Source organism: Hermetia illucens, chromosome 2 (genome assembly GCF_905115235.1).
Source record: "Hermetia illucens chromosome 2, iHerIll2.2.curated.20191125, whole genome shotgun sequence".
Taxonomy (NCBI): domain Eukaryota; kingdom Metazoa; phylum Arthropoda; class Insecta; order Diptera; family Stratiomyidae; genus Hermetia; species Hermetia illucens.
In genome coordinates this window covers 147,597,564-147,622,307 of record NC_051850.1, presented here as the reverse complement: position 1 = coordinate 147,622,307, position 24,744 = coordinate 147,597,564, and the positions used below count along the sequence as shown (strand labels likewise).

General features: G+C 37.5%; 1 protein-coding gene across 7 annotated transcripts in view; it reads left to right on the top strand.

Moving 5' to 3' along the window:
• LOC119650257 (DNA-binding protein D-ETS-3) overlaps positions 1–24,006 on the top strand; it is a 204,446-nt gene extending 180,440 nt beyond the window's left edge. For all 7 annotated transcript variants that reach the window (XM_038052856.1, XM_038052855.1, XM_038052858.1 and 4 more), the window contains 2 exons: positions 10,177–10,385; positions 22,182–24,006. In XM_038052856.1, coding sequence (XP_037908784.1) covers positions 10,177–10,385; positions 22,182–22,318 — 346 coding nt within the window. In that variant the 3' untranslated portion in view covers positions 22,319–24,006. The remainder of the gene's footprint in view (positions 1–10,176; positions 10,386–22,181) is intronic.
• The last annotated feature ends 738 nt before the right edge of the window (positions 24,007–24,744 follow it).

Sequence of the window (24,744 nt, the reverse complement as noted above, 5' to 3'; positions counted from 1 at the left end):
CAACGGAAAAAGCCATTTTTTTGGACCAGCTATCTCAGTCGCTAGAGGATTTCAGTTTCGAGCACCGCATTGTTCACTATTGTAATGACTTTGAATATTGAGTAACCGATTTGACTATAGTCAAGCACGAGGACAGAGCTACCCCAAGAACTCAAAGAAATTCGACCGTATAGAGAAAGACGTCAAATCCACAGATGTACTGTGTCAACACACGGTTGCTTATCTTTCTCAATTGGAGAATCCGAGAGGCCCTAAACAAAATAAAACCAAGATAAACACCTGTTCTAATAAAATTAAAAAAAAGTAGACGGCTTAACCATGCAAAAAGAGCCTTTGAGCTGTCATAATGCGATTACTTAAACCAGAACCACAGCTGACCCTAGGAGATATTGCTTTCTGATTGTTAGTACAAAAAAAGGAAATACATTTGAGAGGCGCAACTCTGAGCCTCAGAACATTTATTTACCACCCCTTTGCTCAATCCCCGGTGTGATCTTTAGATTATAATTTCTCTGAATCACAATTCATATTTAACCGTGTATGGTGCACTATATCTGGTCTAAACCGACCCCCTAAATTTTCAGTTAATTTCAAATAACCGTGTAGCGAAAATCTTGACGAAAGGCTTGGGCATCGTATGCTTGTGTAACTGATGATACCACTAATATTATATTATATTAGAGTAGGATCTCTCATGGGTTATCTTACCAAGCAACTCAACCTGATAACAATTTTTTGTCATAGAGCATGGTTATTATAATAGATATCAGCTTTAGTCCGGTCGTCCTTCAACTGTTCGAACCGTGAACACCTTCTAAATACATAACCTCATAAACGAAGTTCGATAGATTGTCCTGGAGCTCAACCTAGCGCATTTTGACAAATGGTTGAGGTATACGAAGAATAACATGCCACGACTTCTTACTGGGGATCAAAAGTACCGTCACGTTCAGGTCATTCTTGAAATGAAGGATGCATTAGATGATGACCAAAATTTTTTCAACAAAGACATGGCAAACTATACCACCAAGAAAAAGTAAGACAGAAGTCAATCAACAGAAGTCGTCTAGTTCGATGCGGACTTTTTCTATTTAATGGGTAGGGGCGAAAACTTCCATTTATATAGAATTTAGGAGAGTCTTTGGTGCATCGTAATAACGCTCCTATGCACTTGACTCCCAGTATTCGCCAATCTACTATACTCCTTAAAAAGGATTCAAAAGGAAAACCTCAAGCTCCGGCAAATTTAAAAGATGCTTTCAAACAAATTAAAGTCTTATTTGAAAACATACGTGTTTTATAGGAGATTTCTTTTTTTTGGGTCCTCCTCAAATACAGTGTGAAATAAGTTATTTAACCTTGTAAACGAATATATCATGCTTCGTCTCTCAAAACTCAAGTTTTTGTTCAAACTTTCTAGAAGCTTCTATTTCTTGCCTGAATCCTACATACATGTATATTCTACTGTCAACATTCCCCCTCTCCTCTATCAAAAATCAGGACAGTTGCCTTCAAAAATTTCATTAACAATCCACTAAGCAGCAATCATTCATTCATTTCCCCAAACCCTTACCAGATACTATCAATGATATTATCCCAATAATCACCCCATCTCCGCATTGTCTTTTTGTGTTTTCCTCAACTTATCCAAACTCTTAACAGCAACAAACCAACATTGGTATTCTCCTCAAGTGTTTCACTCCTGCTCGTCTTACCCACATGAATGAAGAGGTAGCATCTAATGGGTCTTTAGTGTTCAAGCGCTTCAGTGTGTTTGCACAGCAACACGAGCCATTAAAAGAAGCTAGACAAGAATCCTTTTTCGTGGCCCATACAATATCACACCACAAAAAGGTACACAGGATTCCAGGCTAATTCACCTCATTTATCCTCTCATCACTGCTGTCGGGACGACGTCACTATCAGCACAACCCTTTTGAAGTGTGTGCACACATTATGATATACACTTATAGTTGTTTGCAAGCGTCGGAATAATGGTCCACAGGATATCAACGACTGACTGGCGTGTTAACCCTTGTATTGTCTGGTTTAGGGAGAAAATTTTTATAAAGTGAGAAGCAAGAAATACGTGTAAACAAAAGGAACTAAAAATCGAAAGTCGATAACGTTCCAGCTCCATAACCAGGTCCTTTTTCCTATAATAATATTCAAATATTTTTAAACCTCTAAATACAATTAGAGTTTCTGGCCATAATAGAAAAATAAGCATATGAGCGATCAGTCAGGAGAAAAGGCACTTAAATTGTTGAAAGTGTATAAGCCATTAGCGCTAATAATACGGCGTTTTGAGATGAAATCATGACAATAATGGAGTGTCTTAAATTAAATGCTAGCAGATATACAATAGTAAGACTTAAACCCAGCCATCATATTACAAAACAAATAAAGAAAGTCCCCTGAGCTCAGGGCATATGTAAGTAATCTTTAGAACAAACAATCTTGATGTCACTAGTACTTGATAACCTATTAAATGTGTGTAGTGTTCGCTTTTCTGTGTCAATTACTAACAAGTGATGCAGGTCTATTTTAGTTTCAAATTTTAAAAACTATTTTAAAAACTTCAGAAAGCTTGTCCTGAAAACTATCTCTATTTTCGGGCTTCCAACCATGATCAGGTCTAGGTAAAACCACAACAAGAAAAGCTAATGATCATTTTGGAATTCTAGAGAATTACCATATCAAAATTAAAATAAAATTTTATCATTTTGGGGGATTTAAAAGATGAGAGGGTTTTAAATAAAATTGTCAGAAAATAAAATCAAAATAATTATTTTTAAATGATGTCCAGCAGGATCTTAACAGCCTATCCGAACTTGATGCGGGCTTGTGAGTCCCTCGATTATTTCCGATTCAAGATTTGATCTTCTACGACATAATCTGCGGTAACATTCTGTCATTTAATTCATGTGAAAGTTTCCCATGTGCTGTTAACTTTGTATTATTGATTTTGAAAATTAAAAAATGTGAAGATGTTAGATAAAGTATCATTTTATTCTTATTATGAAATGATTGTGTGTCTTCCATAAGTCTCTCTCTCTCTTTTTACGGTCCTTTGCCGCAAAGGCTCAAAAATTATGCCATCCGAGCTTTTGGGAACTGTCTTTCATTTAAGTAAGTGAAATTGATTTTTTTCTTATCTTTCGATGCTACTTTTTATCTTCAAGGCAAAAAGAGATTAGAAGTGCAGAAAGGGAACGAGGAATTACGGCTGACCATTCTCGAAGCTAAGTTCTTTTCCAGTCAAAATCAAACACGGGAGAATATTTAACAAGATCCGCAGCAGCATTTTTATAAAGTGGCAAATTTCATTAAAATCCGAATTTTTTTTCTTTAACTTCACCAAACATTTCTATTTTTTATCAGAGAGAAGTTTGGATTTTATTTTAATTTAATGGAAAAATAAATGTTCGCGTTCCGTTTACCAAAGATGCTTTTTCTTCGTTGTCTGAAGGAGGAAATTGGTTGAGGCGGGCGTTCGGTTGGAAATATGCTTCGGCAGCGTAAGGCTGTCCCAGACTGGAATAATATTGGTCTCCCCCCAACTGTTGAACTTTAAGCAGAGCAAACTAGATTGACTTAAATTCCTCGCGAACATCGTTAGTCCTTTTCTTGAAAGGAAGGAGAAACGCATAAGTGCGCAAAAGTAGATGAATAAGGGGGGTTAAAGTTAAGTCCTAGGTCCGGCTGTCCACAATGGGAGTTCTACATTTATTGTCGAACTCGAAAGGGATTTCACGTTTTTCTTTTCTTCTTTCTTTCTGCTATTCTGCTATTCTTCCACGACCGAGAGCAAACTTATTCGATGCTTCTTCCCTGCTAATATTCTCTTCATTCAATTTTAGTTGTAGATGGTATATGAACTTTTTATGATGCTATTTAGAAGAAGTTTTGCTGAAGGTCTGTTTTGGAGTTAAAAATTTTGGGGAGGGTCTCAAAAATCTCATGTATTTTTCTTGTTCTGTTTTGATTCTCCAAAATGAGTTCATTTTTTAAGGTCTTGTCTGTCTATCTGCCACACGCACTTTTCTCCAAAGCAACTAAACCGATCTGGGCGAAATTCAGATTCGGATTCGAATAGATGGGAACTATGAAATCTCACGCATACAGATAGTGACATAAATTTACGTAACGTTTAAAGGGGAGCTCCCCATGCATGCAACAGGGGGTTGTACATTTTTTTCCACCTGATATAGTAATGGGGGATATCAAACCAAAGTAGTACTTACTACTTAGTTAGTACTTTCCGAAACTGGTAGTAGTTTTGAAACCCTTTTACTCTCTGATATTAGGTGAGCACTTTTTCAAGTTTTGTGTGAAAAAAAACCTTATTAAAATCGATTCAATGTCTATCTGTCAGTCTGTCTGTCTATCACAGCCAATTTACACGGAAACCACTGAACCGATTGTCACGAAATTCGTGATCCGTGTGAAGGGGGTCTGTTTGAAAAGCAGCCGTACATGAGAAAGGCAGGTGTAATTTTTTTTCACAGTAAAGGCTCAAAATGTGTCCCCCAAAAAGTGAAACATGTCTCGTTCTCAGAACCTACCCAACCGAAAAATCTGAAAAAAAAATCACAGTGACAATCTATAGAAAATCTAGGCTTCAAAATACATCCCGTTCCTATATGGGCACAAATAAAGTAAATAATAATATATTGCCATATTTTAGAAATTTACCGGGATCCAACCCCCCCCCCCCCCCCTAAGTTTATCCCAGAAGTATAAAATTTGACATCAGCATAGGCAATATTAGAGGGGAGGAGTGCAGGTGCCACGCACTCAAAGTACCTCACATAGGAAAACACAAAACTTTTTATACCTGAGGCGTCCGGTTTCCCGACTTGTTTTTCGTTATGTTTAGGATTGAAATTGAAATTCTAGCATGAGCATCTGCCCCTCTTACAGCCTTAAGCAAAAGTCTTGAACGCACCACCTTTCCACTCGGGCATGCCCTACATAAAGTCTGTGCTTAGTAGCTCTTCCAGGTCGCCGGCATTTGTCCAGCAGGTTGGGCCCCGTGCCCTATCTCTCTCTTCAATTCTAGGAGGACCCCACTAGGCGAGCACCTTGACTCAACCTCGCTTTGCTTCCAAACAACCATAGGGACTTTTAATCGGGCCAACCACAATGGCCAGTACTTCGCCTTAGGTCACTTGAAGTGGTCAACCTCATCATCACTCGGGAAAAAAAATGTGCCAAAAGGCACTTCACTTTTTAGAATTATTTTCTATTTCTGGAAACTGTCACATTTCAAGATCAGGTCATCAATAGGATACTGACGAGACTGAGAAAGGTAAAAAGAATTACTTTATTTCCACCAAGGGAATTCTTAAAAATGTGGCACGTTCGCAAACTTTGTAGTGGAAGCTGCCATTTTGAAAGTTGAGGATTTGTGTCAAGCTTTGTTCATCTGTTTATGTTCCTCTGTATCTAGATGTACACAGTCATTAGTTGGCGTTCATAGTATGGACAATTACTTCGAATTTGAGGATGACTCAATTAATTGAATTAAAGGATAATGGAAAATAATAAGCACTTTAAAAATATATCTGCAATTTCATGCCTAGGTCTATCTAAATTTGTGAAGGTCTGTATGAAGGCGCGGAAAAAATATACCGGTTATGCTTTGTTACTGATGATCTTTTCTACTCTCCCTTTACATCGGTTTCCAAAAAAAACTGAAGTTGAAGAAAAGATTGTTAATCGTTTGTCCGAGCATCTGATAAAAGCTTGTTTGACCATGATGCTGAGAATGGGATGTTCTGATCGTATAGCTAAATGTGGCCAGACTGCTATATGCTCTATTTAATATTGAGGTATAAGGCGTTGGAGTAGACTGTAAGGCATTGTGTGAATTGGAGCGGAATTTTTTTTATTCCGTAATTAGCTTAGAATTATTTCTATTTCCCTTAGAATATAATGCGAAAAAATTGTTTAGTCAAATAAATGATGAAAAAGTTGCCAAACAGTTTAAGTTCAAATATCGTAGGAGAACATTTCTCTAGAAAATCAATCTATTTCTACTATCTTCTCGCTACAGTTCTGTTAAGGGAAAGTCGCAGAACTGTAGCGAGAAGATAGTAGAAATAGATTGAGATCTAGATTTGAAACTTATTCCAGCCTAATCAACTTTATAAATTCTGAATTTTCAATAAGATTTTTAAACAGGTCTGTACGATCTGTCATTCCTTTAAGAATTTCTTATGCTCTCGCAAAGAAAAACAAAACAATTGATTTCCCAATACTATTTCGAGATTGATGCTCAATATTAAACTGATTATCCTTGTGAAAACTAGGAAGAATTTATAGTTTTATTGAATCGAAATCACCTTGAGATTGAGGCGATTTGAAAATGTAGGAAGAATATTTGGAAAACCGGTACCTAGGAAACATTAGAGCAAAGAGGAAAGCTACATTATGATTGATGCTTATTATTATGTTTTGTGTAAACACAAAACCTTATTAAAATCGGTTTACTGTCTGTCTATCTGTCTATCGTTTTTTTTTTGTTTTTTTTTCCGATGGAAGTTGGAAAGCTTCAAAAGCTACCGCAAGTTCCTGCTACGCGGTTATGTGGGACTCTTGCCCACTAAAACCACCTCCTTCTCCTTCCACTCTCCCCGCGGGACTCCCATTTAGTATTACGTCGCGGGGCTGGATCAGAATTTATTCCGCGCTCATGTTAATATTCGTGTCCCTCTCGTTTCACTCTTTCGGATGACTTCTTCTTGCCTAAGCTTCTTTCCGATGACTGCAATCATTTTTTCGGCTTCGGTCCATATCCCCTTGGCTTTCACCATAAGTTGATGATATTTTCTGTCTGTCCGTCTGTCTGTCTGTCTGTATGTCCATCACACGCATTTTTCTCGGAGACGGTTGTAGCCATTGACACAAAATTTGGTAGGTGAAAGGTGATTATGAACGCGCACGCATACAATGAGTTGAATCATTTTACACCAAATTTATAAAGGTGTCCCCAATAGATGCAAAAGGGGGGTGTAAATTTTTTTTCATCAAATATAGTCATGAGGGGTATCAAATGAAAGGTCGCGGCACATACTTTTCGAAGTCGGTCTTAGTTTTGAAATTTGTTAGAGAGGTGAGGAGTGCGGGGGTTCAAAGTGATCATTTTTTTAACAAATCCATTCTCAGAAACTACCCAACCGAAAAATTACAAAAAAAAACAGGGGGCTGCCACTAAATAGTGCCTAGGCTCCAAAATACCTTCCATACCGATACTTGTTCTAATAAAGTTAATAATAATACATTACTATAATTTTTAGTAATTGGCAGGGCAGCCCCCTTGAGTTCACCCTAGAATCACAAAATAATGTAGGCTACATCATAGAGCATGATGCTACCAAATTTTGTGAAAATCGAGCTATTACTAACAAAGTTATAATAGGTCAAAACTGTCGCTTCAGTGCAAATTCAAGACTGAATGTCAATATCACTCGAAAGTGGGTATATGGGTATTACGTGCTACATACTAATGAGACAATGCACACTGAAATCTCTATATAAAAGAAATACACAAAACCTTTCATACTTGAAGCGTCTAGTTTCCGGTCCGACTTGTTTAGTTTCCATTTCTAGTAAAATTTTCATTTTGATCTATTTATATTTTTTTAGTTTCGATTGTCTGTAGCAAGCACTCAGTGTGTGCTGTTTCCTGCTTCTTGCCTCCTTACAGGACAAAAGCTGAACCTTTTTAAGGCCTTTTACATCATCTCTCATTCTACATTTTTTTGGGCATTCCCTTATTTCGACAGATTTTCTTGAAAATATCATTGCAGTTCAAGCAGTAACGAGCACTCAATCAAGAGTTCTTCAAGCATGTATCCACCGGGATACGCTCTCCTATTTTATGTAGCTATTCCTTCGACACCTGCTTAGATCAATCTACCAAGATCGTAGGGTTTCTAGTAACTTGGTCTCTTTGAATAGACCAACATTTGCTTAAATGTATTATCGCTTCTATCGCTGGACCAAGCCTTTACCCGCGAAAAGCGACCCCGCTATCAAACGGGACAAAAGCTACCATCCCAATTGCGAAGAACAATTCAAAATCACCATAAACAATAAAATTATCCTCATATTTTACCAATATATCATTTTTGAACGTATTGTCTTGATTTTAACACCAAGGAGCTGACAAATTACCTATGACTAATAAGTGAATTTTTTTGTTTTCATATTTCAACCTTACATAGTTTCCCTTTCTTAAACAGCTATTGAGATTGTGATAATTTCGAAATGGTTCTAAATAACATCTAAAATATGCCGTGCAGACGGACAATATTTACAATCATAGAAACCATACAAAATTATTTAATAATTCGCAAAGAGAAATCAAAGAAAATAAGAAATAGAGAATAAAAATCAAAAGAAACAAAAGACGCTCTCCCACATTTTCATTTTATCACCCTAAATGCTTTCCCTTGTTTTCATAGAGTGCAATAAAAAGTAATTTTTCTAGATGCGTAACTCGATTACAGTCAATCGTAGCTAATTTCAGACAAAGGTCGGACCAAACTCACCCTCTCCTTTGATTCTTGATGGGCGAAAAACGTAGGTTTGGATTGCTTCGTGTTCACATAGTCCTTGAATACGAAGTTTTATAGGCGAATTTCTACGGATGAAATGTTCGTAACAGAAAAGGACGAGGGTGATTTACTGGAATTGTGGCTTGACTACTTCTTGCTAACCACGAGTGGCTTTGGTGCATAATATGCTACCTACAAAATTGCAGCTTGTTTCTTTTTTATTGATTTTGAAGGTTTTTCAGGCTACTTGATCAAATTTTATTACATCTGCAATTGTAAAAAATTTACGGAGATTAGGTTCTGAAAGTATCTTTAAGTTTATAGACTTGTTTCGCTGACTTCTGTAAACAAAAAAAAATGTATGCCAAGTTATGTAAAATGGAAGACTGAAACCCAATGCCCGTGGATAGCAGTTAAAAAGGAACTCTTGCTAAACGAAAATCGGTTCACTCTCTGTCTGTTCGTCTGTTGAAGCGTTGGAACCACCACGTGTACAGTGAATAATATCGTCAATTAGTACTTCTATATCAGTAGAAAAATGGAGGAGTTAGGACTCGAAATATACGCACCTTACTTTTCGAAGCAAGTATTTTCTTGGCCTAAGTTGTAAAGATTGGAGAGGAAGAGATTCCGGTGGTTAAAAATATTCCAGGGGTAAAAACTGGTCTACGAAACTACCCATCCGAAAAATCCGTAAAGATTCATGGTGGTACCTGAATACCAAAACTGGGTCATCCTGATATCTGCTCAAATAAAGTAAATAACAATACACTATTACATATTTACTGCGTAGCCCCCCTTTAAGTTTGTAATAATATTGGTCGCAATTTGCACGCCATAATATTGAACACAATACTGGACTTTTGGTAGGAATCCTATTATTATTAACACAAATAGATATAAGAGATAGAATTTCCTCTTCCACGTGGAATTACTGCACACTACGTCATAAAATTTTGGTATCACATTGAAGTGAATCGGCGATAATACTCAATGCATATACAAGCATCCAAGAAGTTAGTAAGGCAGTATTTTGGTTTGGTTATATATGGAGTTCGCGTAAAGTAAATTTTTACTGAAAGAAAGCTCTAGGAAATTAAAAGGACATTTCTACTCATTGAAATTAAAATAGATTATGGTTCACTTCGGTGGCAACATTTTGACTCCGAATCGAAAGCAGTTGCTAGGGATATCCAAATCCAATATATAGAAGAAAATTACAATCAACTCTTATCAAGACTAAAATAACAATTGCCACCAAATTTGAAGGAAAGGTGCTAACTGTGAATGTTCACGCATACAGTGAGTTACATCATTCTAACTGAAATTTAAGGAGGGGGGTGCCCCCATACATGCAAAAGAGGGGTGTATTTTTTTCACCAAATGTAGTCATGTGGGATATCAAATGAAAAGTCTCGGTTAGTACTTTCCGAATCCGGTCTGATTTTTGATACTTGTCGGAAAGTTAAGGACTCACGGACCCAAAAATTTTGAATAACAAATGGAATCATGACTCCCAGCCCACAAACACTCCCTTAAATTTCTCCATACTCATATTTTACTTCAATAAATTAATTTTAAAATTATTTTTTTCTCTTCATCTTTCCAGATACTACTATGATAAGAACATCATGACAAAAGTTCATGGGAAACGATATGCATATAAATTCGATTTCCAAGGATTAGCCGCAGCCACACAACCCGCCGCCAGTGATCACACTTATAAATATCAGAGTGATCTGTTTATGACACCATATCATCACAGTGCAAAGCTGAGTTCATTTATGAGCCCGCATCATGGAATGACTTCATCTTCAGGTGCGTTATGCTTCTTTAAATGTTAACATTCGTCTTTGATTCTACGAGTAGCAATTTTTCCCGTCTAATATCGAAAGTGTGCAAAATAAATACTCACATGCGAATATAAATTATAGTTTATTTGGGAATTGTTCCCAAAATGTATAAAGTGCAAAGGCCTCAATAAAACACCTTCTAAAGCAGAACTAAAGTCTAAAAGTCATAATTTAGAGTATTTCGACTGATACATCTAATACCTTATAATTTATTGTAACTGCTTGAGTTGATACCGCTGTGACTTCTTTTTTTATCTTTCGAAAAATACAAGGATATTCTAGGCTGAGCACCAGGCAATTAATGCCTCCGAAGGCGGGGTGCGCAGAAAAATCTTAATGCCGCTTTACACGATACTAATAAGGGTCACCAAAACGGAGTACTATCTCTTAGTACTCTCCTTGTGTGAATTGGTGTTCTGTATTCCAGTGCTCGCTGTAAGTGTTCATGAATGTCATCAGTCTGTCATAAGTCAATCCACTGACTAATGAAAAACTGATGGACGAACAGGTTAGTTTAAACTAGACGGCAAAAAGGGGTTTATCGCATGGATTTAAACATCCGAACCATTTGGAAGTAATGTTTCGATTAACAACACAAAGACAATTGCCTTCCACCCAGCGAATCACCAGTCCGTGAGTACTGACCGATGTTATTTAAACATTTACATATTCTTCAGTCCATCAGTCATAGCCATGAAAATACCCTAGACGATCAGTTTGCCATGATTTTGTCATTTTGAGTGACGCCAGATTGATGAAATACTGATCGTATAAGGTCAGCTATTGGAAACGAACTTTCCGATACGATTGGCATGTACGAGTGGTTAGTTTGGTGTTATTTAAGCGGTTGACAGTACATATAGTTTGCTAAAATGGCCCAGTGGAGTGGAGATATTATTTTAGCGGATAGACGTCACTATCGTAGCGAAACACTCGCCCCCAGTGCTCACACCAATGACTCGTATGAATTACGAGCGTCATGTCAAACTGCCTTTATATCCTGTAAGAAAGGGCAGCATATGACGGTTTAAATACAAGAGGGAGTTGCATATGGTACACCCTTAACAGCGCAAACCAGAAACCGCGACCCAAAATGAAATTCGAAAGCTTCAATATGCAGGCTACGTAGAGCGCGTGAATGACTGAAAAATTCCAAGACTATTCTATTCAAGGGCAAGTCGAAAGACAACCAGGAAAACCCCGGAGTAGGGGAAAGAATTCAGTCAAGGATAACACTCTGCTTGGTTTCGCCAATTGAAAAGCGAACATATGTATAAATATTAGTCTCATCCAGGGCAGTAGAGAGAAAACTGGGACCAGGAGTTAAAGTTATGCAAAAAATCAGCAAGGGGAGATAATTATACGAAATTATAAGATTCTTATTCCATGCTCCCGGGAAAATCCCCCCGTTTCCGCCCCCCCCCCCCCTCTTTCCAGGGTCTGTCCCTATTTAAGTTACCCGGTGTACAAAAATGGCAGAGTGAAAACTATATGCATAGTTATGCGCTAAAGTAGATATAGTTTCCTTCCTAACAATAGGAGCAACAAAAACTACATATTCTAAGTACATATATACTACTAAATCGAATATTACAATTTTCCATATATCTATATTTCAATGGTTACTTAAGCTCTTAAGTTCAAAAATAAGCAATCCTCCTCTTTCCATCATTTTAAAATGGAGTGATGAGCTGAAACGAGCGAAACTGCCAAAACTATCCAGAATTTCATGTCAAAAATCCTCGATTAGAGTTACATATTGTTACTGTGCTGATTACCTCGAAAAACACGTCCAATAGATTTCACGGAGTATTTTGAATATTCCCAACTGGGGAAACCGTGGTTTAGAAAGTAGATGGGAACAAATGAAAATGGTCAGAGACAAGAAAAGGTCATCCTGCAAAAGCGTCATTGAACAATCACTTGGCTCAAATTGAAAAAAATAATATCTAAAAAAAAATTTCGATAAAAAAAATGAAAACATTTCTTCATTACACGTACAGAAACAGCATAGGCAGAATTAATAGACGCTAAAGGACACTCAAGTATCTACAAGGCGGCAAAGTAAAAGGATCGAAAACTTTGCAGAAAGCCTCGAAACAGATGAAGGCAGTCTCGGTTCAAAATCTCTCTCTGTCGGCTATTCCCATTTGAACGTTTTCAAATGAATTATATTAAAAATACTCCGAATCTTCTTCACCGTTTCCATCCTGCGTTGTACTCATAAACAATAACCATTCAGGGTACTTTTTACATTACAACTGACACATAAGATGTCACACCCACCTTCTCCTCCACTTATTTCTCTTTGAATAAACCGTAGAGTATCAAACTCCAAACTTTTCGGAAGTTATCGTTTTTCCAGCCACACTAGTAACAATATTGCAATACTAAAAGAGGAACAACAGATAGACAAACATTTGAGTTAATTAAAAAAAGTTGCGTGTAGTGACAGGGTAAAGGAAGCCATCCACGATCAGAGAATTTCACGTGTGTTCAGGCAGAGAGTGAGAATTTTATGTGCATCGTCATCGCTGGTAAACATTTTTTATAAATGGTCAAACACAAAAATATCTCTAATTTGGGTCTCAATAGCTTTCACGGACAGAGTTGAACACATGATATCGCCTGGTTTTCTGGTACGTGGATGCCTTTTTCCATCCAAAAGGTGTCCAAATGGACTGTAGACTGTTCAGGCGTGACTGACAGACCTGAATGGCCGCGCATAGCCAACTTAAGGTAATGCATTGCTGCATCGAAGACTAATGGTGAAATGTCCGAAATAATCTTAGTTAACGGTCCCTCTTATCAGTGATTTAAGTTTTAGAAACAATTCAACTCGGAATCGAGGTGTGTTATATTTTATCTTTATCAAGTTTTGAGATCATACCATGACATAATCTATATTGCGGCAATTTTTAAAATCGAGGGTCTTTTCATTGCAAATTTCAGAAATATGTGAATTTTCTATGTACTGACCAGCAAGGCAATATGCAAACATACGTCGTCTGTAGAATAGTAGTACGCGAAACATCCCCTTAGTAGGTAATGTGATATCATATCACTTTTTGAAAAAACTAATACATATGATGTTATATCATCAACATCAAATATGAATACTCGACAGCCGATATCACCAAATATTATCACTAGAGTGATTTGCCTTACATTTATCACATTCATGGCGTAAATAGCACGCAGCGTCAACTTGATATCAATGAAGAGTGAATAAACCCTTCATGCAAGAAACGAAAAAAAAACAAAAGGTTTAAAGACAAGCAAAAGAGCAAACGATTCTTAGCATCAACTCGACGACAATTACCACCGCCACTTGTACTACGAAGATCGATGAGGTTTTGCAATGTATGATGGTGTTAGATAATGCGATAATGTTAGGTAATGCGGTAATGCTTGGCAATGCGTGATAGTAGATGATGTATTGTTTAGTGGAGTTGTATTGTTTGGCAATGCGCTCAGTGATATTGCAATTCAAGATGAAGTCACTTTTGTGATATTACAAACATTTCCTTGTTAATTGCTAATCGACTTTAGGCTTCACTAAATTAACAAATGTATGAAACCGCGTACTTCAATTCAATCAACACTTTAATTTCTTCAAATATCCCACGCAGGCATTTCCTCAATTTCCTATGCATCTGTATGTAAAAATGTTTACTTCTTACCTTTAAGTTGATGTGCAAGTCAACCGCAATCTACACAAAAAATATTTCTTCAATATTAGAAAATCTTCGAAACAACACCTATTTAAGAATTTCTTATCACATTTCCACATCTCTCGTATTAGTTTTTCTCAATGATCTGTGGTTTACTTCTTGCAAATCCTTGACATGAATGATAGCTCATGATGTTTTCTCCGTCCATTTCCAATTAATGTCAACTCACAAACAACTCATTCAGAGTCTTTTCTACTCTCTTTGAGTATAGCTGTACCATATCTAAATTACTTTCTGAGCGCAAATGCTGATTGTTCTGACGGTTCAAAATATCTGAGTTCATCGTTCGTTTAAGCCAACTTAATTTCGATCCAGATTTAATCTTCCTATTTAGATCTATATCGAAAATATTGTGCTATAATCTAGCCCATTTCTTCATTTGTCTGTCTGAATTCCTGCAATTTCACCCTTCAGAGCAGACTTGACATTGGATAGCGGGATAGCAAATGCTGGTCTCTTGGTGAGCCAATCTGTCAACTTCCTCGTTATGGACAATGATCGAACGACCCGGCGACAGCAGCCACGGGTAGACTAAGGGTAATCTCACTCCATCATGTTATTTACATAGCATGCTGGTCTCAAATCCAGATAAAGGAGGAGGGTTTGAGCTAATGTACTTTTTATTATTCTCAATAAAGCAAAAAGAGATAAATAAAGTATATTTGTAGTTATTCCACTATGCTAAATATTATCTGATTTCTCTTGGTGACAGGTCCAGCGACATGCTGACCATAAAAATGCATGCAATGTCGTTAAAAACAAAATGATCTTATTCGGTCATAAACCTCGGAAAAATGTTTGGGCAGCAGAACGGGCTCTGGTCCTGTCGAGAAATAGGCAAGGATTCTTCGCGCACGCACGGCGTAAGTAAATTAGTCCGAACAAATCAAATACGTGTCCGCACAATAAATTTTGACAATCTCACTGGAAAGACCAAGTAACTCTCAAGAACCCTTCGGAAAAGGCGCACAAGAAACCCAATAGCCTGGTGCCAGAAGCGGTGATATAGAACCCGATCACGCAGAAAATGGCTATAAACTTCTCTATTTTAGTAGACCACACGCTTAATGCGGTGTCCCATCTCTGAAGGTTTCTGTGATACCATTAAAGAAATCGAACGAATTATAACCGGCCTATTAAGCTATTAATTATATCAACTTATCGCACTATTCACTTCTTTACCACCACAGACAGGTCTACTTGATGCCGAGAAAGACGATGTCTGGCAACTTCTCGATGCAAAGACCTATAACGGTTTTTCTGATGACTATATCATTATTGAAGGCAACCAAGGTCATGTGGGTGGAAAGGCCGACGGCAACAATGTCCTTGCACTTGTGAATATCAAACGATTGTCTCATCTTCCCACATTTCAGAATGGGAATAGTTAAACGCAAATCGGCTACATTCTCATAAGACGCTGACATTTTATCACAGCGGCTGACTGCTAAGTTGAACGAAACATATACCAAAAAAAGATATATGATACTGGAGAATGGTTTGAAGCGTAAATATCGTATAAAGGCATCACCAGGAAGGTTTCCCTTTTGCGTATATATAGACCTACATCTGAACCCATCGTAGAATAATGTCATTCACGGCATGCATAGAAGTTCTGACTACAGCAATTCCACCAACTTTCGTGTCAACAATTCTGATAAAAGTGCGTGTGGCAGCCAGACAGCTAGATAAACAGACAGGCGGATAGGCTAACAGATAGGTGAAGAGACTGACAGCGAGGCAAACTGGTTGTTAATTTCATCTGAGAAAGAAGCTGATGAATTCGCAGAATTGGTATTTCGGTTCTTATAAATTTGGTGTCACTTTTCATACTAAGTAATTATGCTTTTTTTGGTGGCACAATCTACCAAAGTTTTACACCCACAGAATTAAGCAAGTGTGTTTCAATAAGTAAAACAATTTCAAGCCTTTTAAGATGTGGCGCCCAATGTGGGAAAATGTCCACTAGAAACAATGTACTGTACAATATAAGTTTTATGAAAAATAGGTGAGAAAGAGCATTCCAATGAGTTTTCAAAAGTTCCAATGTGAAAATATCAAAATGAACTCGTTCTAACTACGCTATTGACTCACAACAAAACTCACCATATACAAACTATTCACATGCAATCCACCTTTATCTAAATAGCGTTCCCAATCTATACCATTTCGTGCCACGCTGCAAACATTACATTTAGTAGTTTGTTATCTATCTAAAGTTAAATATACGAGAAACGAATCGATTTGCCCTTTTGAATGGCAGGAAAACTTGAGGAAATTTCTATAATGCGATATTGAAGGCTGAGCTTCCTTCGTCATGCCTGCCCATAGCCGAAGGTGTTCTTCAAGGGAAACGTCACGGCACCACCTCCTCTGTACACCCCCCATCCCCACCGCCTCAACAGATTCTCCTCACCCAAAATTATCGACTTTTCATCCTCGACACCCTCTAAAATATATTGGAAAGTGGAAAAGTTCTTCCCTCAAATGCTCACAGACAGATTGCAAAATGGAAGGTTGTGCAGAACGGAATAGCAACGCACCAAAGTCCTTCCCCCGTGTCTCCATCTGCTAACACGAAGCGCCATTCCGTTTCGTTTTCGACATACATATATTTAGAGCCGGGCACCACTTTCTACAAATCTAAGTATTTCCTTCTCCTTCGGCTTCTTGTCTGCTTCAGCCCCCTCTTGATCGTCCCCCAAAAAGGATAGGGCCAGACAGGGAAAGGTAGTATCGGTCGTTTATGTGATTTAATATGGAATAGAATAGAACGGGGTTAGAGAGCTTCTAGTTCGACACAGACGAGTCCAATATATTGCGGTCGATGGGACCGGTTGAGTATAGGATGTCGAAGTGCATGAACATCTACTTCCGCTTCGGTTACGAATTCGTCGGTCGCGACGGAAACGTTCGGGAAATTTCCCACTTTGAGATTGTTTCCCATTGAGTAATAAATTTGTTCCTGAAATCTTCCTCTTTAGTGGGAATCTCCGCTACCGTTACCGCTACTATAGTCCATGAAGTTTGTGGAGGAAAAATATCATTTCTTTTCATTTTAATTTATTTCCTTTTGTTGAAATGAAGGCGCTTGAAGAAATGCTGGAAATATACTCGGAAGCAAACGGCTGGAGTCGATGAGGTTTCTTTATGCTTTTCTGTGGAATGAGGATTATGTATCATTTGGACTTTCTTCTGCCGGGTATCATAAAAGTATATCTACTATTGCTTGTCCGTATCTCTGCACTTGAATAGATCCTTGTAGATAAAGAAAGTAACAAAAATCAAAATTTCTTCTCCCTTTCAATGGTAGACTATGTGGCGATTGATTCGAATGAGAATATGTAAATTAGAATGGAAATATTAAAAAATGCCTTTTAAGAAAAAGTCAGAAATTTTATAATATGCAAATATAAAAATAATATAATTTTTTTCATTCTATCTCATATTTATAAAACTCCCTTAGATTAGGACTGTTTAATAACTCCCAACAAAACAGCTTTGCCGGAAAACAAGCGGAAGTTCCCGTTGGAAATAAAAGAAAACAAAGAAATTGAATAGTTCATTTAATTTTGTAAAAAAACAAAACGATATTAGGCTGGGTTTACTGTCTGTCTGTTTTAGAAGTGGTTATCGGCACGAAATGTGTGAATAATATCACCTACACCCAATTTAAGGAAATTCTCCTAGGGAAAGAAAAGCCTTCCTTGCCGAGGCAGTCGTATGGAATAACAATGAAAAATCTAGATAAATACTTCCCGAAGCAGGAAGCAGTTTTGACTCTAGTCATAAAGAAGTGAATCTAAAATTGCAGTGGTGAACTAATGACCTAAGCTTCAAAATGACTTCATCATGACATATGCTTAAAAAAGCTATCGGAAATATGTTACTACTTGAATCAGTCCCGAGTCTGCAATGGATCTCATCTGAACTGGCTCTTTCCACGAAACATCACCGGAAGTTATCTGGTGCAATGGGAACCAGGATGGCCCTATGAGAGCCTATGCCCCAGAACTCCTTCTAGACTCAAGGATGGAGTTGCGTTACACCACTCGGTTGCCGTACCTGTTAATTTAAGCAAAGGTGTTAGATAGACCCCACATCCATTGGTATGAATGCTGAGCTTGCACTCTATATAAACCACCACCGCCAGCTGCGGCGGTATTTTGATTGTAGTCTTCAAATCAATCCACATCCGAAGACAACCGGATTATCCCTACAGGACAGGTACTCACATTAAACCCCCAAACCTTCATGCGAATAAAGATGGAGCTGGCGAGCTCCGAAATGTTTTACATTAGAAATACGAATATGTAAACCATCAATACCTAAACCACTGAACTCCAACTTTCTGACAATATTAAAGCGCGGACTCGGTTGCTTTTCATTATGCCTATGTCGATATTTTGGAAGCCAGATGATCCCATCCTCATTGTATTTTATGATACCTTCAATCCGGCACTTCTATGCAAATAACGGTTTTTATTTCCGAAATCGAGCAAACAAGAGTAGCGTAGTAATTGTCAGGGGATGTGAAATTTTTAATACTAGAGCTACTAAATACGACCCCCTATCCCATAAAAAAAGGGAAGCAAAGTATATGTATACACAAAAATAAATCTTTTCCAATGGTAACTTTTCAATTCTCCTCTTCACTGTCTTCGATTTCAAAAGGCTGGCAAATTATGATCAGCATTGGCAAAAGGATTGGATGCCGCACACAGTTTATACTCACAAACTCAAATTATTAAGAAAATATGTGCTCAACGTTGATGATTGATGGGCCCAAATATTTTCTGAAGAATTCCTCATCCATCCATTCATCCTTCTACCACCTTCATCATGGTCCTTGTTTTAGACCTATACTTTGAATTCCTATAAACGCAGAGTTTCCCTTTTTGAGGCCATAAAAAAGTCCTCTGAGTCTGCCCCACATAGAGAACAACCTTGACTGGAGGTAAGGTTCCGCGAAAAGAGAAACTTATTCACGCTACCATGCTGCCCATCTCTAGCCCGATAGAATTTCCTCTGGCAGGCACACATTTTATAATACATACCTTTCCCACATACATTCCATCTAATTTACCAGGTAGATGTAACATATTCATCTAACAACCTTTTGACGCAAGTGGTCCTAAATCGTCCACCTGACTACTATTGATTACATTTGTTTACAGCAAAGGTACGCCCGTTCTAATTCTGTAGGCCATGGCACATCGGACTCTAGATCAAGAGATAGAACACCCAGCAAAACCTAAATGGCATTATTCGAAACCGTTACCGAAACCGAGAGACACATTAACTATACCATTCGCTGATAGACGTAGAGCAGTTTTCTGCCCGGCACCGTCATCGCAAAATTATACAACGAAAGGCACCCGTGGGTAGAATATGCAAGAAAGAGTCTCACATATATAGATCTATAAGCACTTCTGCTTAGACCCCATTCAAACCTCATCACACACCTCAGCATACCTGCCAGTTTAGTTACACTCATCCTGAGCATTTTGCGATTGTGACTGTCTCCTGGTATTTCAGATTCACCCTGTTCAACTTGACAAATGGTGGACGACCTAAATTGCTTCGAACAACATTGCGACGGTTTTTTTCCGTTGACACCAATTTTAAGAGACCACGCATTTACGATACGCATGTACTCAGTACCCCGCTGCTTGAGCTCAAATGGGCTGTTCCCCTCAACAAGGATGATGGAATCATCCGTGTAAGCAATGCATTCAACCACCGAATGAAGCTCACCCAAAGCTAAGAAGGCTGACCTATTCGAAAAACATAAACGAAATTGACAGCGAAAGACCGCCCCCAATCCATGCAGTTTCACTGAAACGTCCTGTCAACACGCGCGCCTCTGTACTAACCAAGCACAGAAATGTGTCGTTATCAAAAAAATTCATGTATCGTTTAAATACTGGTTACCCTACACGCATGGAACTGAATAACTCGAGACTCGATTGCCGCGATCGAGGGGAAGATCCACGGCGAATCGCATTTTCAATCGACGCTTCTTTTGCCTTAGATTTTAAACAAACGTGCCTTTGGACTCCCGAAATTTCCGGCCCCCGAGCACTGGTGAATCAGTAGTTTTTTTATTTTTCCATTTTCGTTTCAACTCCGCGCGGTATTCCTATTTGGGTATCAGGTTCCAGTGCGGTTGGATGCATCGAATTAAAGGATACATGAAATATTTTAATAATGACGAGCGAGGAAGTGAACTGTCCTAAAAGAGCCCCGAAGTTTCCGAGCCTGATTAGCGCAGAGATGTGCAAACATATACCATATGTGTTTCATTGGAGCTGCACGAATTGCGGACGTCGACTTCGGCTAACTCGAATGGTCATCAGGCCATCAAGTATCTTTTATCAAGTTATTACAAAATGGCACCTAGCATTCGTTAGGTACGATCTAATCAAACCTGTGAAAGATAACCAACTCTCAACTCCCTTTTCGGATATTTCGGATATCGAATAGGAATCCATTGGTGCCTCAATTTTGTTCCCGGCTAGGCTCTACTGTCTCCGGATACCCGAGTGGTTAGAGCACAAGGCTGTCGTACGGAAAGTCACGGTTCAAATCTCACTGGTAGCAGTGCAATTTCTATCATGATTTGACGTCGGATACCAGTTGACTCAGCTGCAAATGAGTACCTGAGTCAAATCAGGGTAATCGTCTCGGACGAGCGCAATGCTGACTACATTGCTTAATATAGGGTACTATAATCCTATAGTGTACCGCTACTTTCTTCAATGAAGTTCTCTAACGCACCTCAAGGCCCTGATCGAATCGGATTGTTGTGCCAACGATTATTATTATTATTAGGCTCTACGTGCTCTAAACTCCATTTTTCAAACTTTTGGTTACACGAATTTCACCACGCAGCAAGTACCCCTAAGCTTCATTCCCACCCCACCTTGTAAAGTAGAATTGCCTATCGTTTTCCTTTGGTACCATATCTTAAGAGCTTACCATTCCTGCGTGCTTCCTGCCGTCGCAAAGGTAATAGCTAAAATAATCCTATAATGCATCCAGGACCACCCCGACAGATTGAACGACAGGCTGGTTTCCGCTTTGGATCTTTGTGCATTGACCACATCAACATCCCACGGACTATTTTGGAACAAAGCGCGGAGTTTAGATCTTCGCTTCACCTGCTTTTCATCGATTTCGAAAAGGCTTTAGACAGCGTCAACACTCAATGGAATCAATGGAGTCCACCATGATCTATCTTACCACCGATATTTTTTCTTCTTGTTATCGGTGACGATTTTCTTTATGCCTTATCCGGAGGATGCGGAGGACTATGATATCTTTCCTCAAACACCTCTACTACGCGGTTCACAGTGAGAGTAACTCTCACCGAGTCAGCGGCCTTAAGCAAATGGCTCCGGATTTGAAAAAAAAAGTGCAAATAGAGTTGGGCTGAAGATAAGCATCAATAAAACCAACAAAGATCAAGTTGAGACTGTTGTGCCGATATTCTTTCTGTGTTACTATATGAGAGTGGCACATAAAAAATGACCTCCGCTGTTACCTAAAAGCTCCAAGCCTTCGTCAACACTTACTTGTGACGTGTCATCGAGATACGCTGGCCTCGAACTGTTTACCGGTTGGCGAGTCGATCAGAAGGTGGAAGTGGCAATTCATATTGCGAGCATTAACGAGAAGCGACAAGTGGATTGCTGGCTTTGACTGGAGGTCGTCCAAAGGACGTTTGGCGCAGAACAGTAGAGAAGGAGCCTAGGGTTCTCAGGGAAGGCTAGTAGGAGAAGGCGTGGATGATGCACTATGCCCCACTAAGGGCGTAACGACCTCTCCAAAAAGTGTTTTTCGAAATCCACCTGCACACCTGGTATTTCGATATCCCAAGTAACCCTTGTATGTGTCCTATTCTGTCCTTTGTAGAGCTTTTAGAGCGTATCACATAATTTCAACCAAAATTTCCACAAATACTTCCAATCTCTTCAAATAACTTTCAAATCATAGTAATGAACAAATATTTCATTTCATTTCAGCTTCCATATTTCCATCAGCAGCATCATGGGGTAATTGGGGAAGTCCGGCTACTAACCTCTATCAACCACATTCGATGAGCCATGTAACGCCATCCCATGTAGCACCACATCTGAGTTCATACCCTCACTATGCCTGACCCTCACCATCCGGGGGAGGATTTTAAACAAATTAAGTGGACTACACTTGAAGTTATGTAAATTTTTGTTAGTATTACAAAAGGAATATTAACAAAAACTTAATCGGTACAACCCCGCCACATTTCAAATTTCAATGAATTATAATAATAATAACGAATCAGTAAAGCAAAGAAAAAAATATACTTAATCGTATTTATTGGTGTATGTATATATTTACAAGGGTAAATGAGAAAATGTACGAAATTCAACTTTGAAATTGATATTAAATCAAAAAAGAAAATGTTACTATAAAACAACTCAAAACGTCAGTGTATTTTAGCAATATGTATTCTAGTCTAGTACCAAATAGATGCAATTCAATTGTTTCTTTTCTATTAAGAGAATATTTCAAAACAAATTTTTTCGGAGTTTACTTTAAATCAAGTTTAGTGGTAGTTTTGTAAATAATTGATAGTACCTAATATAACTATTTTAAATGAATCGTGTGAATATGTGAAGAGGAAAAACCAAATTCATGTGTATGTATGGAACAATCTAAGAATTATTGTTGATCTCTACATATTTGTATATATTACGAATTACTTCATCGAATTCTTTTTTATGATTAAAAAATCATTATTTCATCATTTATCATTATTATTCTCTATTCCTCATGACAATTTCCTTTCAAATTTTATTTTTATAAATCTTTTTTTTATTTGAAAAAAATGGAAGATCTAAATATGTATAGAGACACTACGCTGCTGCACTAATCCCATTGCATTGTTTTTGAACAAAAACACTGGAATTATATTTTATTTAATATCGTTCTTATCCGTTCATTCTTTTCTCTTCTCTGCAAATATTGTATTTATACATATGTATATCTAACCGTTTACAAAAAAACTTCGTATTTTTTTGAATAAACACAAATTTTATTTGTAATTTATATATTTATTTATGAAAAATGGAGGACGAAATTAAAACTGCAATCAAAACCGGGGATATTACTATATTATATTGAAAATGTTGGTTGGCCCAGATTTTTCCAAATATCTTAAATATTATTAAATTATTCAATATTAACAATAATAATTAAATTACACTATTTATTTTAATTTATTTATATTTTATATTTTTAATTGGTTTTATATTATTTATTTTATTATTTCAGCAAATTTATATTTATTTAATTCATTTCTAGCATGGAAGACTGTGATAGTAATAAATGTATTTAAGATGTATGAAACCATAAAATTTTAGTCTAAATGATTATTTATAATAGATATAGTTGCAGCAACCTGCAGAGTAACAAAACCAAAAAAAGATCAAGTAAAATGTTTGCAAATTTGAAACTAATTTTAAATAAATTTAATATAAAAGTGTATTATTTATGTTTATATTTATTTTATTGTAAAAGAAAGTACATATATATATAAAAACGAAGTCATGAGAATGAAATTATCTCAAATATGAAAATGTGTATAAAATCACAATACCTAAAGTAAATTCAATATCTGATGATGTTGTTTCAACAAAAAAAACGTAAAAATTAATGCTAGCAATGTTTATGATTAGATGAGTGTAAATGTGTAAGTTAATTCTTAATTGGATACTAAATTGAGAAAAAATATTGTAGGTGTGAAAAAAATGGAAAATAACGAGTAAAAATTCCGAAAAAGTTTAAAATTTGATGAAAAATATAATCTTTTGAAGAGAAATAATTTGTTTCATTTTTTTTCGTCATTATTCCCGAAAGCTATGAAAGAATATTATGTATATGCATATTAAAACGAACTAGACTGCTAACTTTTATTCGTTCTAACCCTTCGATGTTCAATAGTCGCTTCTTTAAAAGTGCCTTTCCTTACGATTTCTGAAGTAGGATCTCCATTTAATTCAAAGTTGATAGACAAACTGAATTCGAGGCAAATTCAAATCGAAGTTTGATTAATTTTCACTTTTCTTGAATGGTTTAATAATAATATGTTTCTTGTGATTCCATATATCGTAGCTTTCACCTCAACCCCCTTAACGATAGATTTTTTTTTTGGAGGTGGAAATCTTGATAGGCTGCTGCTTCACGAACTTGCATGCAGTGTATGGAATGACCCATTAAAATCACCCCCATTTCTCCGCCCATATCCATGCGGGACCGTTAGGTATTACTTCGCGAGCAGTGCTCTGTTCTATACTAGTAGGATTAAATTCTGTGTTCTACGCGTTTTCCGGCCTCAATTCATTTCCACTGTGACAAACACAGCGTCATCCGACAATCTCCTCCTCCTGCACAACCTCAGCGCAGTTGATCGGTATGCCGAACTCACCTTCTCTGATCCACCGCGTTGTCCAGTGCTTCCGCCCATGCGCCGCGTATAAGAGCGCTGCTATATGCAGCCGGTGACTATATATTAGCCCTCCAATATTAGGCATCATCCTTGCCAAC